At 33.1% G+C, this 18,700-nt stretch overlaps 1 protein-coding gene across 3 annotated transcripts; it reads right to left on the bottom strand.

Annotated features, from left to right (window-relative positions):
- Nucleotides 1-1,735: 1,735 nt before the first annotated feature.
- On the bottom strand, nt 1,736-18,037 carry LOC120253249 (CST complex subunit CTC1). Of its 3 annotated transcripts, XM_039261580.1 has the most exons (17): nt 17,015-18,037; nt 16,462-16,580; nt 16,301-16,375; nt 16,123-16,201; nt 15,916-15,978; nt 15,610-15,681; nt 15,311-15,508; nt 13,623-13,727; nt 9,961-10,239; nt 9,700-9,873; nt 9,420-9,587; nt 8,688-9,317; nt 8,511-8,602; nt 7,056-7,272; nt 6,760-6,877; nt 4,485-4,807; nt 1,736-2,407 (listed from the first exon to the last, which is right to left on the bottom strand). In XM_039261580.1, exons 1-17 carry the CDS (start codon nt 18,008-18,010, stop codon nt 2,234-2,236), a joined length of 3,882 nt encoding a protein of 1,293 aa, XP_039117514.1. In that variant the 5' UTR covers nt 18,011-18,037; the 3' UTR covers nt 1,736-2,233. The 3 variants fall into 3 exon arrangements, with proteins under 3 accessions (XP_039117514.1, XP_039117521.1, XP_039117527.1); XM_039261587.1 differs by lacking the exon at nt 9,961-10,239; XM_039261593.1 differs by lacking the exon at nt 1,736-2,407 and having other exon boundaries at nt 4,675-4,807; nt 6,998-7,272.
- Between the last annotated feature and the right edge of the window lie 663 nt (nt 18,038-18,700).

Genomic DNA, 18,700 nt, shown 5'->3' with positions numbered 1-18,700 from the left:
TACACTTACTAATAAGGAAGAAAATAAATTTAAGAGAAAAACTAGGTGATTTTAAAAAAAGCACACCTACTTATAAGGAAGGAAATAAATTTAGGTGAGAAACTAGATAATTTAGAAAGGCACACCTACTAACGAGGGAACTAAATTTAGGGGAGAAAAACTAGGTGATTTCAAAAATGCGCACTTACTAATAAGGAATAAAATAAATTTAAGGGAGAAAAACTATGTGATTTAAGTTAACAACTGTTATTTTTTAAAAAATAATGAGTAAATTAAGAGATTAATTAATTAATTAGAGAAAATTGAAGAGGCAACAAAAGTTGCACTCTAAATCTAGTGGAGTTGAAGCTTGTTTAGATGATGAGGACGATGATATTATAGAATTATATAACTTATGAAGATAGAATTTGCACTCTAAAAACTTGAGTAGTTCTAGACATTTAGGAAGTGTTTCGCTTGACTTTATATTATGCTTTGTTTGACTTTACGTTTTGCTTTGCTTGACTTTAAATATTCAAAAAATTATGCATATATATAAGTTATTTCTTAACTAGCGCTTTACTTCGCTCAGGCATGCGCCTTTCGTGGCGTCTCTCACCTCAGGCAATAAATAGTCTTAGCACCTTAAGGGCACTTCTCGCCTCAGGCAATAAAAAGTCTTAGCGCCTTAAAGGCGCCTAGTGCTTTTAATTACATTGACCAATGTCTAAAATCACTTTAGATAAGTGTAGTTATTGCCATGAGAAAAGGCATTGGAAGACGTTTTGTTCACAACTTACAGCGTATGGTTGTATTCGAGATCATTGTCACGCCCAAAAGTAGGATATGTTCCACATCAGTCTTCTCAGTCTAAATTTAGCTAGCCCACAATAACAAACGTACCCAGGGATTTTCTACTAAGGCCTTGTTCAATATATCCATAATCAACACATATCTTCTTTACTTGTTAAGGTGCCTGAACAAGAAGTCCAAACATTTTTGTTGAATCAACTTCACCAATTTTGTTTGTCTAAAAGTTTACAATCTTCCTGCTCAGCACAAACTCTCAGTTCAGGAAACCTTTAGACCACTTGGTTGATTGATTCTAGCACAACCAATCATATGACTCCTTTAGATCTACTTGGTCTAATTACTCTTTCTTCTATTGATAGTCCCAAATACTTTAAACATATATTATTATTGTTCTAACAAGCCCAAGTACCAAATTTAAGAAACTCAAGTTGCTATCGCCATACAAAATTATGTGGATACTTTCCATACCTAAAAGGATACCTGACCTAATACTGTAGGTAATTAAGAAATTTGATTCTTAATACCGCCACTAGTTTTTAGTACCCTTAAGTAAACAACTAATTCTGCAATTGATGGTGATTGATAACAGTAGAAATTGGAAAAAAATCAAAATAGTTTGGATCTTTTGTTCAACAGATGGAAAAAGGGAAAATGGGAAACTACAAATAGTATGAATAATTCATCAATGAAAAAGATCATAAAAAGAAACAGTAATAATCATTAGACTAGTAAACAATATTTATGAAAATGCATAATCTATAGATCAAACTTTTAACAGGCATGGATAATTTTATGATTCAAAATGACCGATCTAGAAAGCAAGTGAAATTTCAGGATGAATTTACATTTTTCCCTTTCATTCCCTAACAACGATAGGAAATATTGAAACAACATAGGCACATCAATGATTTCTGAACAACAATCAGAATTCAGGCAAGGCATATTTAAAATGAAAGAAAATGAGATAAGCTTCTTTAGATATGCCATCAATATTAAATCAGTTGATGCATCGCCAAACATATACACAAAAAAAGTATTGTACACATCTTTTCAGCCCAAAAATATTGCCCAGGATTCTATGACTTTTAAATTGGCTAAGGCCTTCAACAGTGAACACACTACCTCTGGAACACAGGGTCATGCATCACTAAAATATAAACAAAAAAACGCTAACCTCATAAGCTTCTTTTACCCAAAAAGGTAGTCATCATGTCCTTGCAGTGGCTAAGGCATTCATCATCCTGCCTCCTACAAGCCTTGATTTGCAGGATGCAGCATTGCGTAGTTAGTCTCTCCAATAACCCTTCATTGGAATGTCTGTAATAGGCATAGTAGTATCTCAACTAGCAACATCCATGAATTTAGCATGAGTTCAAGATGGTGTAATATTCTTCATATAGCTAATCGTTTATGTGATCACCCTCTGCCAAACTAAAACCCTTCAAGCTACCATAGATAGCTCATCAAGAATATTCCTAGATTCCTTACAAGGATTTAAATGCTCAACTTCTTTAACCCATATATTTTCAATCGCCAATAATGGTAACTGCAGGTGCAGAAGGGTGGACCTCAACTGCTTGAGACCATCTGAATCCATGGCATTGCCCACAATAGTCTGCCAAACAAAAGAAAACAGAAAGCGTTCTCAGTAAAAATTATCATATCTCTAGAGTGACCTGATCTAATCTAACTAAGGACATGAATAATAGAGAAAGGAATAAGTTTTTTAATAACTAAAGGCACTAATCCTGTAACAGAGATCATTACACCAATCAAGCATACAATGAAAAACAGAAATATATCACTCAGGTAGGCAGCCAATTTCAATCCCAATTACAAGAATTGGTGAATTTCTTCTGAACTTATTGCTGGTTATCATTACAACACAATTAGAACAGTAACAAAATAGCAACATAACTGGTAATCTTACAAAGGTAATAAAAAACCTCCAGAACCAACCATTCAAACACTGATGCTCTCATTACACCTGCCAATCCTGCACCTCTCTCTCAACAAATTCCTCATGCATGTGCAGCATAAGCACACCTAAATATGGTCTATAAGGCATGATTTATGCAAAATTAGAATAATTCATAGCCCCACAATGGTTGATTTAGTCAATATGGATATAAATATGTAAATCCGAGTGTCTCATCCAATAAAGATTGGTTGAATTGGATCCAAATAATATGTTTGAATTGAATCCAAAGATGTCAATCCAACCAAACATGATGTGGGAACCCGCCCAACCCCGACCCAAAAAACCATGATACCCATCCCGCCACAATATACATATATAATTAGTCCTAATATTTTTATTTTATTTTATTATGAATAAATTGCTTATTATAAAGAAATAATTTATTTGTTTACACATAATGCTTTAAATTATATTTTGATTAAAATTTAATTAAACTTTGAAATATTTAATAACCCTAAAAATACTAAAACTCTAACCGTTTAAGACTATAAAATCTATTCCTTAGTTTTTATTATGTCATTTACGATCTTATTTAATATTCTTAGGTGAAATTGTGATTATACTAAAAATCACAAATTGAGATTATGAACATCTTGTGATCCTATCTTAAATCTTATTAGAGTAGCTAATAGTCCCTCATTGGTTATGAAGCATGGACGCAGACATGGCTACAGAACAAGACATGACAACAATTTTTGAAAATTGAGAAAACGGGAACGGTGAGACACGATAATAAAAAAAATATCTTATATATTTTTTCATGTAAAATATTCACTATAAATGTAAACAGGTGAATACTTTACATTTATAATGAAATCTAAAATATGTTTTTTTTAATTAAATACCAGATATATGTTTTTTTCATTGTAAATGTATAGTATTCACCTATTCTAGATATGAGTTTAACTATTATAAGCTTGAGTTTCTCACCCTATCAGCTTAAGTTTTAGGTTTGAATCAAGCCCACGTAATATGTTAGGTTGTATCTAACAAATCTCACGATCTTGGCAACTTGCCAACATCTCCCCATTATCGAAAGAACACAGCAATAATCTCATCTTTAACCAAGTAACTAAACTTATTTCATTATCTTTCTAATTGTAGAAGATTTGCAATGTTGATGATAAGTAGGTTTGTTTTCCTTGTAATTCTTGGTCGATATAGAAATTATTCTCCTTCTCCACCTATAATTTTTTTTTCTCATATACGAACATGCATACATACATATATATAGTGAGAGAGGGGTTTTATTTGATGCTAAAAATTTGAAAAGGCAGCAAGAATGAGATGGTGATCACAATCCCTTCCCTTTCAAGGGCAGGCACCAGTTTTCCTTATAGTTCATGTTGAAGAACAGAAAAGGTTGGTGAGGTTGGTCAAGGATTCAAGGATGGATTTGGAAATGGCATGTCCCACCCCGAACCCACCCCACTGCCATCCCTTAAATCTAACTTGGCATCAACTTTGTTAATTTGTTTGTTTGCAACATAGCTAGCTAAAATTATTTGGCATATATCAAAGAATGTATTAAAATAATTAATAGTGCCACATTATTTTTGAATTGAATTGGATCGGTGTAGCATGTTTAGTTTTGAATCTAACAAGCATGTGATGCCAGAAATAAGCCGGGCGTAACATGAGTTGATTGCCATGCAATTTTAAATAATACTTTTTCGCACTACTATGGATTAGGAAATATAACAATACTTACAAAATTTGAACCAGCACAGGCATTGTATAAGATAAACTTGAGGAGCTGTTCTTCTGAGTAACTGAGGGCTCTATTGGAATCAACAGATAATGTAAATTCTGTTGAAGATATATCATACACTTCTTGGCTTCGAGCTATAACTCTGTGGTGTTTAGCAAACATTTTCTTCAAATGATAATCAACAGTACCTCGAAAATTTTTACTTCCTACCACAAGTGACTTCCCATGGGTACAGAAGAAAGTCCTAAATGCATCACCTAAACTGAGCAAAACATCAGCACTACCAGCATTGAGCCAGCAACACTTCAAGGATGACCCATCATCTGAGGATAAGACAGACTTACAATTAAAATACACAAGATACATTTGTCTCATCTTTTCTTTTCATTTCTTTTCTTTTTGTGAAGGCTAGACCTTAAAATCTGTTCATTGCATTAGGAAGGAAATATGAGAACAGTGATAAATAATAATCTGCATAATCAATTCTAATCTTGTGCTTTTGACAAACCATCTAAGGATAACCATGTTGCTTCAAATGAGATACAAAGTAATGTTAGATAAATGATTCATTTAAACAGAGAACAGACAATATGAATCAGTGGAGAGAGCTGTAGTAATATAATGTTGTCCAAAATATTGAAAACTTGCAAGTTATAGGAGTAAAGATAGAATATATTACTGGCAGCAATCAAGCTATGGATGTTCATAGTTTGGTTTGGGTTGCCTTACAATGAAATTTCAACAAGAATTACACTTAGGGGATGCTTGGTTACCTATAAGTAGCTGTAAGTAAACGTAATGTAACTGATTTTACATATAAAATGTTGTTTGGTTGGTTTGCTACGAAATGAGTTTTACATGTAATCTACAGTTTACAGTACTTTTGCAACATTTCAACTTACAGCAAAATTTGTTGTAAGTTGAAATGAAGTAATTCAAGTGGTATCTATTCACCATCATATTCATCTCATATTTCATTATAAAAATATTTAATAGAGTAAATTATCTTTAAATTTAATTATAAAAAAAATTATGTAATAAAATTAAAAAATATTAAATATTTTTGTAAAGTAATATTTATACAATTAAATATTTTTACGACAAAAATATTTTTTTATTAAAAATATTATATTGTTTTTAAAAATTAATTATAAGTTTTTTTAAGTAATACCATTAAATAAATATTATATTTTTATAATTTAATATTTATATAATTAAATAATTTTATCAAAAAAAATTTATAATTGAAAATATTATAAAATTAATTAATAGAGTAAGTGTTTTTAAAAATTAATTATAATTTTTTTCAAGTAATAAAATTAAAGAAATATTAAATATTTTTATATTTTAATAAATAATTTATTAAATTAATTAATCATTTTTACTTAAATTAATTTTTACGAAGAGTATTAAATAATTAATAGTAATAATAGATAATTGGGGTAATCTCACCGTCCAACTTACATGGTAACTATAGCTTTAAACTTACATCAAACCAAACAAGTAAAAAATAAATGCATCATTTTCAGTTACAACAAACCAAACATCGATGATGTAAGTTAAAATACAGCATTCTCACTTGCAATGTAATTTCACTTACATGTGATTTCACTTACAGATAACCAAACAACCTCTTAATGAGTTAATTTAGCAAAGCCAAACAACATGAAAATATCAAAAAATAAATAAAAATAAAAATAAACACACACAAGCAAAACCAGAATTTTATTTTTCCTTTTTTGAAGATCAATATTTCAGTTTGAATAAAAATAATGATATTTGTAAGCCAGACCTATAATAGTGGAGTTGGTAGTTGGGCCGTTATTTTAGATGTGATCAAGTGTTAAAATCCCTTGTCATCATTTAAATTGATACCAAAATTTTAATTAGCCCTACAGGCCAGCACATGAGTTAGAACAGCTGAGTTTGACTTTTATTTGCTTTAGAATGTTAAAAATACTAAAAATGTTCTTATCTCTTAAATAGTTTGGTATCATTTTTTAAAACCCCATAAAACCTAAATCAAACTTCAATCGATATAGAGAAATCCAACCTAAACTGAACATAAAATAGAGGTTTCGTTTGGCTCTTTGATTAGGTTGCGTGAACACACTAAGTGAAGCTAATGCAAATTATTGGATAAAACAAACTTAAGAAGGTTCAACAAGATCCAAACCACAGTCAATTATAATAACATGGACCCATTACCATCTGGAAAAAAAATGAGAAAACAGAATCGAAATATTCTGACACTAACATGATAGTGAAACCATACCAATAACAACTCCAGCCAATGGCACATTGACCATTGGCATCTTCAAATCATTCACTGATTGTGACTTCACTGAACACTGAATACTTTCTTCCAGCACCAGAATATGTATACCAACAACCTATAAAACCATCCATAAACCACAGTAGGCAAACGAACTTTAGTTTGTGATATCAAAAACATCACAGAAAGAAAAGAAAAAAAAAATAGGCATTTTAATTTAACTATCACATAACCATACCATGAATTGTAAACAAAACAATGTGTGAGGGAAGGCAATGGAAGAAGTACATAATTACCCTGCAGTTAAAAGATAGCAATTTACTTTCCCGGCATTTCACCATGTTTAACGCCAGACCAAAAGAAGCAGTGTCAAAGGACTCTTTATCTGGAATATTTAGGCTGCATTCTGAGACAAGTTTTCCTCTTTTTTGCTCATAATCAACTTCCCAGATGGAATGAATTTCAACAAAAGATACTGGAGTTAACAACAATTCTTGCCATCCGCTTGATGTGCTGGAAGTTTATTAATGTATTATTAGAGACTTCACACATAACCCCATCTCAAACTATAAATGTTAGACAACAAAGATAAGTGTAACATAGAGAAACATGTCATTCAAACAAGAAATATTGATTGAAAAAAGGTTTAAGTGCTTGGCAATGGCGTTAGTGGGGGTAGGGATGTTGATTTAAGATTTTAGGAAGTTTGAGATTTTTCGAAGGGAAAACCTTAGACCAAACTTTTCTAAATTAATAATTATCAAAATAAATATTTAAAGATTAACACTTTCTAATTAATTACATTTATTTATCAATTTTTTTTTCAAACTTACTACTAAACATATTATTTAAATAATTAATCTTATAAAAAGCTTTGGTGAGGTGACTTTGGTTTTGGTTGGAATATTAAGGTATCGAAGTGTAACCATTGCCAAGCATCTTTTAGAGAATGTATATGGCCAGTCATGGCATCAACAAATCACTGGCAAGTACTGTTTTCAATCCGTCGCCTAGAAGACATGCTCAATCAGTTGGCTGGTTATCAGGTATTCTCCAAGTTTGATTTATGAAGTGGTAATGACCATATTTGCTTGAGCAGAAATGAAGGGAAAACAACTTTTAAAACATCAGATTTATTCTGAAAAGTGGCAATGTCTTCTTAGTAGTGGAAATAAAATAATGAAAATGTCCTAAACAAGTTGAATAATAATCTTACTTATAATTACGGATTAAGAAATTGGAATATGTCAAAGGAACAATAAGAGTCAATAACAGAACATTTCAATTCTAACTGTAATTGCTCTACCACAAATGGAAATATCCCAATTGTATATGTCCAATTTTGATCTTTATGCACCTTGCTCTACATAGCATACGAAATATCCTCATGCAATGGTTCATAACCTAGCAGGCAAAGCTGGAGACAGTGAATTTGTAAATGGGCAAACTTCATATATTAAGCATGTCTTTTCAATTGTTCACAAGAAAATTGATAACCCAAGCTATGTGTACATACAATAATTCCATAGAGATGCTCACTTTTAGTTTAACTATGCCAAAATCGAGATTTGAAATTAATTCCATAGAAAGTGAATAGTTTATATTTAAATCAACATTTATGCTGACATAATAGATACAGTGGCTAAGACATAGCAACCAGCATAGCTCAATGTCAAAAAACAAAACCAAAAACAAAAAAGGAGCATGAGTAAACTAAATTTCATTTCTAAACAACTGCAAGAGACCCATACCACGTCATAAGGACCCGGTGAAATGTTGCCTTTACTCCAGGTGCCATCCCAACAGGATATGCATATTTGCTTAATGTGCCACGAACATGTACCTTCAAAAAAAAAAAACCCGTACACATGAGAGAAAATGTTGCTACAGCAAGAAATCAGAACACCAAGTTATGTAAAGTTAGTTACCATGTGATGACCCTCATATAAATGAATACAGTAATTGCATTCGTTCAATCGGAAAGACTTGAGAACATTCTCTGACCCCGCATGAGATGTTGATTTGGAGGAATAAGCATGAATATTTTCTATGTTTCCACTTACAGATACTAAATTTCCCAGAGGTAACCTGACTCGTTCTGGTTTAAAAGATACGGAATGGCTTATGGGTGTGTCCATCATGATCTTTTCGCATGCAGAAACACTTAAAATTTTACCATATTTCGGAAGGAATCTGACCAAATTTATAAAGCTATCTTTAACTTTACTCCTCCCTTTGTTTTCTGGTTTAGTTGCTTCAGAAGAAAAGGTCAAATGGACATCCGAATTTTCAAGTGTTAAACTGCCAGCCTGCTGGAACCATAGCTTGTGTGTTTCTGATAAAGTTTTGTCTCCTTCAAGAGAAGAAATTCCAGGTCCATGATCTAGCTGTGGCTCAGCAAGATTTGGAGTATCACCAAAAGAGAAAGAAAGACTCCAGAGGGTTGACTGAGACATGACACGCAATTTGCCAAACTTGAAATCATGACAGCCTTGCAAACCACATTCAAGTTGTTCTCTGGAGCATTTAGTAATGTAGTATCCACCAAGACGAAGGAACTGACAGCAGAAGTACAGCAGATTCAAAAATCATTGAGGAAATCTATAACATAAAGATTTGACAACTGATGCCAAACAAAGCAATAAAATAAGCTAACGCACCTGATACCTGTGAAAGCAATCTGACTTAAATTCCAACAAAATCCTCTGAAAACCTTTTGCATCAGTCATATGCTCTGAAGTAATACCCACACAATTACATATATAGCCAGATACTAAGGGAACTTGATAATTAGCATTTGCAAAAGTACATAAACCAGAACAAGGAATCTGACAAGAATACAAGAACACAACAAGACAATTCAATATCAGAATTATTCTTTAAAGCAACTGATAATATCTGATATGAAGCATTGACCAATTCCAGTCATGTACAGTGTACCTTTTCTAGTGTTTTACGGCAATTGAGGCACCTACATTCTGACTTTAGCCTCTTCGAGAGGTCTCCTGACTGTTGATCATATTCATGCATCTCGGGAAGTACCAAATAATAAGGCAATACAATGGCTTCAGCATATGTCTTACAGCCACTTGAAATATCAGAACCTTTAAGAAACTGCAATTACAGAAACAAGGAAAGTTGATCATGTGCATTACAAAACACATTATTTGATTAAATTTTACAATATTTCAGTAGACATACATTGTTAGTGGCTGGAAACTTATGTGCCACAAGTAGCAGATGAAATAATTCACCCTTTCGACAAGGATCATCACCCCTAATCAGGCAAGGACTAAAAGGAACATTAACACCAGCTGCATTAACCAAAGAGAAGTGGACATAAATTACAAGGTCAGTTGGCACTTCCCCATTAGAAAATCTTTGAAAGATATTCTTGCATGATAATGGTTCATCCAAATTGAATCTCAGTGGATAAATCTGAGTTGGCAAGCCTTCTAAGACGACCTTATAGTCTTTAACCTAATATAAGCAAAAACAAATACATTATATTTAGCAGACTCAGCATCAAAAAGCAATTCCTTAACAATAGCTTTGAAGCTTACACATTATAAAATCTAACAAACAGCACAAGTAATAACTAAAGCTTTCCACTGTTGCCAAAACAGATGAATGATGAGCAATCCAAGGAAAACAACAGGTGAGACAAGGATGATAAACCTCTAGTGGGGCATGGTTATCATTAGAAAAAGAAATCTGTAGACAAGTCTACACTTTACACGTCTACACTTTACAGAGGCCATGGTCCTTTCTATCATCAACGAATTTGATATTTAGGGGGTGTTTGTTTCAGAAACCAAAACCATCAAAGCCAAAAGTGAATAATTGTCGTAGACTTCATGGTGTTTGTTTTGAGAAGGTAATAGGTGAATTCAGATATAATACTTTTGAAAAGCCCCACTTCTTTGTTTTGACTTGTGCAAAATTTTTCACAAAATGAGACTTTGATCAAATTTAATTAAAATGCCAAAGTCCCACTTTGGAACATATGCAAAAAAATTCAAACACTCTTGGTAATCATCACCTTTAACAGAGAGTAATTTACATGAATGCCCCAAGAAAAATTGCAAATATGAATAAAAGCTTGTAATGATTTATTTGTGTGTACACCCTTCAAAAATCTCAAAAAGAATGCCTTTTGCATGCTACAACAATAAGCCATTAGTCCCAACTATTTGGGGTTGGCTATATGAATCTTTCCCTTCCACATTACTCTATCAAGGGCCAAAAGACTAGATAAACCAAACTCTACCAATGCCAATCCTAATCCTGGTTGAGAAAAGAGGAGGGTTACCATGTTAGGAAGCTAACAGCCAGCTATTAAATTTTTGCTAGAACACAATGAACATAAATCTGTGAATGTTATACATTCAATTCTGTTATTTATGTAGGTATACACGCAAATATAATACGTTGTGGGGCATGCACATAGATAAATTATTTATTAAGATACATGTAACTATAACTTATTGTGGGGATATACATGCAAATTTTCAAAATATTTTTCATATAGATTTTTAATGAAATTACAGACAAGTATAATGGTGATTACATTGCACTTGCATACACCCCATTCCTTACACAAACAACAAAAATTGGTCAAAGTGACACTTCTAATTCCCCGCCTTCTTAATTTACTAAACAGTCAAAAGTCACACCTTCAAGAAAAAGTGAGAGTTCAACCGAAATGTGACTTTACCATTTTCACCATTTTGCTTAACTCTGTAAATCAAACACCCATTTAGTTAATATGTATGATTGAGTCATTGATGCAATCTACAATCTAAGGAGATTTGGAAAAATGTATAAGACACATATACACAGTACAAAAATCCACATTGAACACTATTAAAATAGTATTATTTAATCCTATGGTAATTTATGTGTCTATCTTTTATTAGGCATCTCTCCTAATTTAGTTTTAATGGGTACAAATATCTTTTAGGGCTATGCTAATAACCCTAATTCTCCTATTCTCTTCATAAGACTATGGAGACCTTGAGTTTGTAATTGAGAAAACTGCTATTGAATTTGGAGATCCATGAATAAATTCTTTGGTTCCCATCTTCTCTGGTTTGCTTTGTTTCCTTTGCATCTAACAAATACTATAATTTGGTATTATTCAAGTTTAGAAATTCTTTAGGGTTGTGTTTGGTTCGTGGTAATGTGAAAACATTACCGGGAATCTGGTGGTAATATGTTTAGATTACCATATTTGGTTACTGTAACAGTGATAATCTTGATGGTAATATGAGATTACCAATAGTGAAATATTATCAAATAAAGTGGTAATCTGATTACCACCAAAATAGATGTCCATCGAGATTACCAGGTTGGTGGTAAGGTGTAATGTTTCTTTTTTCCAATTATACCCCCACTCATTTAATCTAATTCCTTATTATACTCATTATCAAAACCCTAGTTTTCATTTTCCCTCATTATTTTTTATCTTATAATTTAATTATTTATTTATCAAAATACTTTAATTTAAATTTTTCAAAATTTTATATGTAGGGGTATTTTGGTAAATACAAAGGTATTTTGAAAAATTGTGCAAAAAATAATTTTTGATATTATATTTTAATTATTTATTTATGTAAATACTTTAAATTAAATTTTTCAAAATTTTATATGTAGGGGTATTTTGGTAAATACAAAGGTATTTTGAAAAATTGTGCAAAAAATAATTTTTGATATTATAATTTAATTATTTATTTATGTAAATACTTTAAATTAAATTTTTCAAAATTTTATGTGTAGGGTATTTTGGTAAATACAATAGTATTTTAAAAATTGTGCAAAAAATTAATTTTTGATTTTATAATTTAATTATTTATTTATCTAAATACTTTAAATTAAATTTTTCAAAGTTTTCTATGTAGGGGCATTTTGGTAAATTTGACATATTACTTAGATGATTACCATGACTAACCAATCATGGTAATGAAAGATTACCAATAATATAAATTCTCAACCAAACATGGAAATCTCACATTACCACAACATTCTCGGGCATATAATATTCCTGACCTTATTACCACGGTAATCTCATTACCGTGGTAATATATCATTATTGAGAACCAAACGGCCCCTAGGAGTTGAAAGTTATCTGCTCCTTCAATTTTAGTGTTAAGATTATTTTGGTAATTGATATTTTGAACTGCAAGAATGTGCAAAGGTTTATTCTTCTTCTTTTTTTTTTTTTTAAGTTGATCGATAAGCACAAAAGTTTGATCAGATCTTTCCAGATTTAGCTGTTTCCTTGGTACCCTACTGTATCAATGTTTTAAGTGTGCTAGGTCAAATCCTTTCCATGGAAATTAAGGATGGGAGAGTTTTTCCCAACAATAAAGATATAGAAAGTCGCCTTCTATTTCAAAGTGCAATGGCTAAGAACCACTAGGTTTGATTGCATAGGCAAACTGGTTATGATTTCCTACTTTTTAGCACAGCATCTTAGTCACAAGTTCTCAAGATTACTCCCACTACAGAATGCTTGATATTACTTAACCCAAAATACCAGACAAGCAGTCTCTAAAATTAGCAAGAGACCAAGAGATTAACAGCAGCGCCTCGAATGGATAATCGATATATGTAAACCAAACATCTACTAATTTTCTTTAACAAGGGAGTTCAGAGAACTATCCAAACCATAATTTGATAATTTAATATTGTTCCACATTCTAGTTGCATACTGAAAGAAAGTCCCATAAATAACTGAAGAAGCAATGAGTACAGAAAGATTTCACCAATCATTCAAATGGTAAGTGAATCATAACACAGGTGGAGAAAAAATATACACATTAAAAAAATAATAAATTAAAATGTAAAAGCAAAAGAGTGACCTCATAAATCTTCTCCAAATCAATGTCTGATGGTAAATCAGGTATCACAACATCCAACTTTCCAGTTGCGTCAATGAGTTGCAGCCTTCCCGAGGATGAAGAAAACTGCAAATGCGAACATAAATTTTTAATTCAACAAAAACTAAATTGATAAAATTAAAATAGCCAAAAAGACTACAATATTTGATTAATACATCATAAAAAGAAAAACATTTCTCTTAATTAATATATCTTAACAACCGCTGCAAAAGAATATGGATGTGTAACAGTAAAACATCATAAAATTTAAGTTTTCAGCCATGACTGAACAATTCAAGTTATCAAGAGAACATTAGAAAAGAAACTAAATTTTACAACTACATAATCCAAGGCAGAAGACTTAATGACAAGCCAAGACCGATGTTTTCACATCACAACATTTTTTATTTAAAGTTACTAAAGCAGATGATCAAGAGAAAAAAAAAGAATCAACCAGTGTCCTACTTCATCAAGCCAATTCTCATTCTTAATAAAAGGTTTGATTTATTCATAAAAATTTCACTTCAATTATGAACACAGCCCATAGTATCACCAAAAGAAATATATACTAATAATGGCTTTGGGCCAGTCTTGGCACAGAGTGAATCACCATCTTGACCAGAGTATCCAGTCAAACAGGCTATCTGAGAAGCCAGTAGAACAACATAATGCAAACAAATAATTGCCGTCAAGAAACATACATGTGAGAAATTACTTACAGCCCCCTTCCAAGTAAAAGTGGCAAAACCAAAAGAAAAATATAAGGGACATCCAATCAAAAGAATCATCTTCTTCCCTCTCCGGGAGACCAAACACACAAGAGGCAGTTATACACCAAATGGCATGCCAAAATTTCACAGAAATCCCAAGGATATCAAAATCAGAAATATTGGAAGATCTCAAATATATATATATATATATATATATAAAAAGGGTTATTGAAGTGGGTAAAAGGCAATCTCTACATGTGAGAAAAAATTATCTAATCGCCTTCAATTCCAAGTTAGATTTATAAAGATGAGACGGGCTAACAGTTTGATTGTAACCCTATACAATTAATTATTTTGCAAGCTCAATCCATAAATCTTGAAGTTGAGCTCAGAGTATTTTTAGTATTATCGTCATCGAAGGGCTATAGATGGTCTAATAGTTGCAATGGAATAGTTGACAAGCAGAGTGCATTAGTTAGGTTAAAAACAGGAACTTCAATGACTTCTTTAAGGCTTGGAAATAAATCATAGTAAAAGAAAGAAGTTGAATTGATGGACTAGATATTTGTGCTACTCATTATGTCACAGCTGCAGGATGTTTTGGTCTAATCAACTGAAATATTGTGCTAAATTCTTGGATACCAGGTCAGTGGATATAAAGTTTATTTGTTAAATAAACTGTAGCCAGGCCTATTTAAATACAGAAACATTAATATATATCCCTCAGTTTCTGATAAAACTGTCCCATCTATGCTAAACCTAATTTTTATTTTAAATATCATTTGTACCATCTACAGATCTACTCCCGTCCTTTGTTTCTACATGTCCCCGAACTTTCATTTACTATAGGTTAAACCTTTTAGATTGCACACTGGAGGGAAGAAAAAGGAGATGCCCGACAGAATCACATATGAAAAACCATTAAGGAATAAATAACTGAAAATTATATTAAGTACTAACCTTGAGTGTGCCCATTAAAATACAACCCAATTCTTCACTTGATATGATTCTTCTAACTAAACCGCAATAAGAACTTCTTCCGCAAGAAAATGTGTTATAATAGCCTTTGCTTTCAACATTTTGACTATCTTTTAATTTTGATAGAATAGACATCCACAGAGCTTCACATTTGCTGATAAAGTTAGACATAGGCACCACCTAATTGTGCAATGGTCCAGAAGAAGCAGAAATTTAATAATTTATTCAAATAGGACAAGCAGTTTATAAGGGAAAATTTCAAAGAGAACACAAAAGCATACCAGTTTGGCGGACAGTAAATTGTATTTTTTTTTAAAACTAGAACTTTCACAGAACTCCATGAACACTCCATGCTACGAGTAAAAACTCAAAATTAGTTCACTGAGTAAAAAGCTCTGAGCACTGAATACCTATACAAGAGAAGACAGCACATGGCAATAGATTACAGCTTCCAGAATAATTAGAACCACCAAGCCTATAGCCGGAACTTTGAAATGAAAAAATAACAAACAACAAATACACACAATGAATTTTATATTTTTGGCAAGTAATTGAATCAAAGTGATATTGACAACATGAGATTTCACCTTGGGCCGAAATGAATGTACAGGCAAGTATGACCTCGCATAGAATTGAGCTAGACCTTCCTTCTGGGGACACCTTGCAAATGCAGGCCATAAGCTCAACATAAAACTGATTACGCATACTTCATAGAATAAATGAATAGCCATGGAATAGTGTAAAGAAGACATTCAAAAGGAATTTAAGAAAATATATGAAGGATAAGAAAGCACATTTTTTGAGCCTAAAATCTCCTTCTCAGATAAAATATTGGAAAATTTCCTCCTGAAGCAAGATACGAGAAGCAACACCCTGCCAATAAGCAAATATAGAACAGAATAATAACCCACAGTTTAGGAAATCTATTTAAAAATACAAAATACTTCATTAATTAATGTTCTCCTGGCCTACCAAAATCTAGAAGACAATGTCAGAGATTCAATGAACGTCCCCAACAAGCTCCGACTAAGAGTTCTAAAACAACACCTTCCATGAACAATATTATACCATTGTAAGTGAATAAGCAGCCGAAACAGCAAAACCCAAACTATGTAAATAAGCTAATTTTTTACCTAGTGTCAGACAATGAAAAACATGCAACATCAATATTAGTTGCAATGCCTGTCTCAAGCAGAAGAATTTTTGTCCAGGAAAATTCAGGACAGACCAAATGACAATTCATAACATGGACCTACAAGAAAAATACATTGACAAAGCATTAGATGGATTGTAAGATAGTCAAGAGTGTTGATATACCTACATGCTGAAGTCTCAAAGAACATTATACAAAAAGGGCATGCCCATATTCAGTGGGAGCAAACATTATATTTATATGGAGAGCATCCAAACTACATTCAACAGAATTACCTTGCAAATTTGCATTTTTTACTACTTCCAAAATACACAAGTAACAGGAAAGGAAACCATAAGCGACAGAAAAAGGCTAAACAAGGAGCACAAAGAGGTCAGATCTACAGGGGTTTCATTTCCTTTTCCAATCAAAATCCAATCCATCATAAGAAGAACATTTTGACATCCAGAAATTAAGATGAAGAACAATGAGTTACAAATGACATTATCAAAGGAAACAGCAAGACAAAAGGTTTTAAAAAAGAGATAACTCACTAAAGCACCAACTCTAAGAGAATGATGCAGCCCAAGCAATGGGTCAGTGATCATCAGCCAGACTTTCTCATCCAACTCTACAGCCATCCCTTGCATGTAAATTCCAGTAACAACTCCGCAATAGACTCTTGCATGATTCATCACTGGCCTAACAACCCTGCTCGCCATCATGCTAAGTGGAACCTCACACAAGGACACATTGGTTTTGTCAGTGGTCACAAACATCAAGTAAGAACGCACTCCACCAACGCCAACCATCTTCTTCTTCAAACCCGACACCAAAATCACCTTCCCTATCAATTTAGCCATAACAGGCCGCCACAAAGAAGCCGGCTTTACAAAATAGAGAAATGCCTTCTGAACATGAGAACTGTACTGAAGATCATCTACAGATAAACAAGGGCAAGAAGCTTCACATTTGCAAATAGAAATCTCAGCAAGAAACCCGACTGATCCCCGTGGATCCCGATTCCGGTTCTTTGAATCCAGAGGAACCATGAACACCGGGCTGACAGATTTCAGCACACCATGGAGCTGCACAGGACCACTGGAACGACCCTGCTGAGAAGTGCAGGCTGCCAAAGGAGAAAGGCGCCACCGGATGATTTCTAATAGGCCGCCAGTAACATCCTTGAAAGGAACAAAGTTCCAAGCGAGGACATGGATCTCGCAGCCGAGCATATTGAGGTCGAAATCAAGAATGGAGCAGCAGACGGTGGAGGAGGCATCGGAGAAGGAGAGGCAATGGTTCCTGGAGGTGGAACAGTGGCGGTGGACGTCGGAGGGGAAGAGGACGGTGCCAATGAGGAGGACGGGGTGGGTGATGGGGGAGAAGGTTTGAAAAGAGGAAGGGGAGGGAGAAGGAAGTGATGGGCGGGGTTTCTTCGAAGGGGGAGGGAGGGAGGGAGGTGGCTCCGGCGAGAGGGAGGCAGCGCCGGTGAGAGGGAAGGAAAGGTGGAGGAGTTCGGACAAGGAGAGGATGCGCGGGGGTTGCATGAGTGAGGGTTTCGGAGGAAAGGGGAAGAAGGGTTGGGGGTCTTGTAGGATTTGAATTGGAGCGGAATTATATTATTATTTATTTATTTTTTAAATAAATATATATATATATTTTTTTTTATTAAAGAATTCAAAATTGTTGTTAACTTCACACTCGGATCATTAAGCAGTAATTTATTTATGTCCCAAATGAAATGGTGAAAGTTCAACTCTTTTTCAATACAATGATTAATTGTTTAGATATCAAATGTCACGCCCCGAACCCGGCTCGCCAGACCCGGTGCATTGACAAATGGTCACACACTCATAAAGTCGAGACCCATTAGGCGTGCAAGGCCTAGAAATCTAATCACACAACAGGAAACACAAAGTTCGGAATTTCAACATCCAATAGAAACTAATGTTATATACATAAATCAAATACTCACACAACTAGACAATTAACTCAAATTTAAAAACAGAATATAATATCTCGCTAGCCCACTAAGATGCTTGTTGCACTATTCACTCCGGATCTGAAAAAAAAATTCAACAACAAGATTATGAGCTTAGGAGCCCAGTAAATAACCATTAAAAATATTGGGATCACAAAATGTTCAGTAATCTTTAAAAACATACAAAATGTAACATAATGAAATAAATATCAAAATGAACCCAAAATCAGAAATAATTCAAAATATATTTAATTTA

The sequence above is a fragment of the Dioscorea cayenensis genome, chromosome 3 (assembly GCF_009730915.1).
Source record: "Dioscorea cayenensis subsp. rotundata cultivar TDr96_F1 chromosome 3, TDr96_F1_v2_PseudoChromosome.rev07_lg8_w22 25.fasta, whole genome shotgun sequence".
Classification (NCBI taxonomy): Eukaryota; Viridiplantae; Streptophyta; class Magnoliopsida; order Dioscoreales; family Dioscoreaceae; genus Dioscorea; species Dioscorea cayenensis.
Note: the sequence above shows the minus strand (reverse complement) of the source record. Positions and strands in the feature narration are given on the sequence as shown.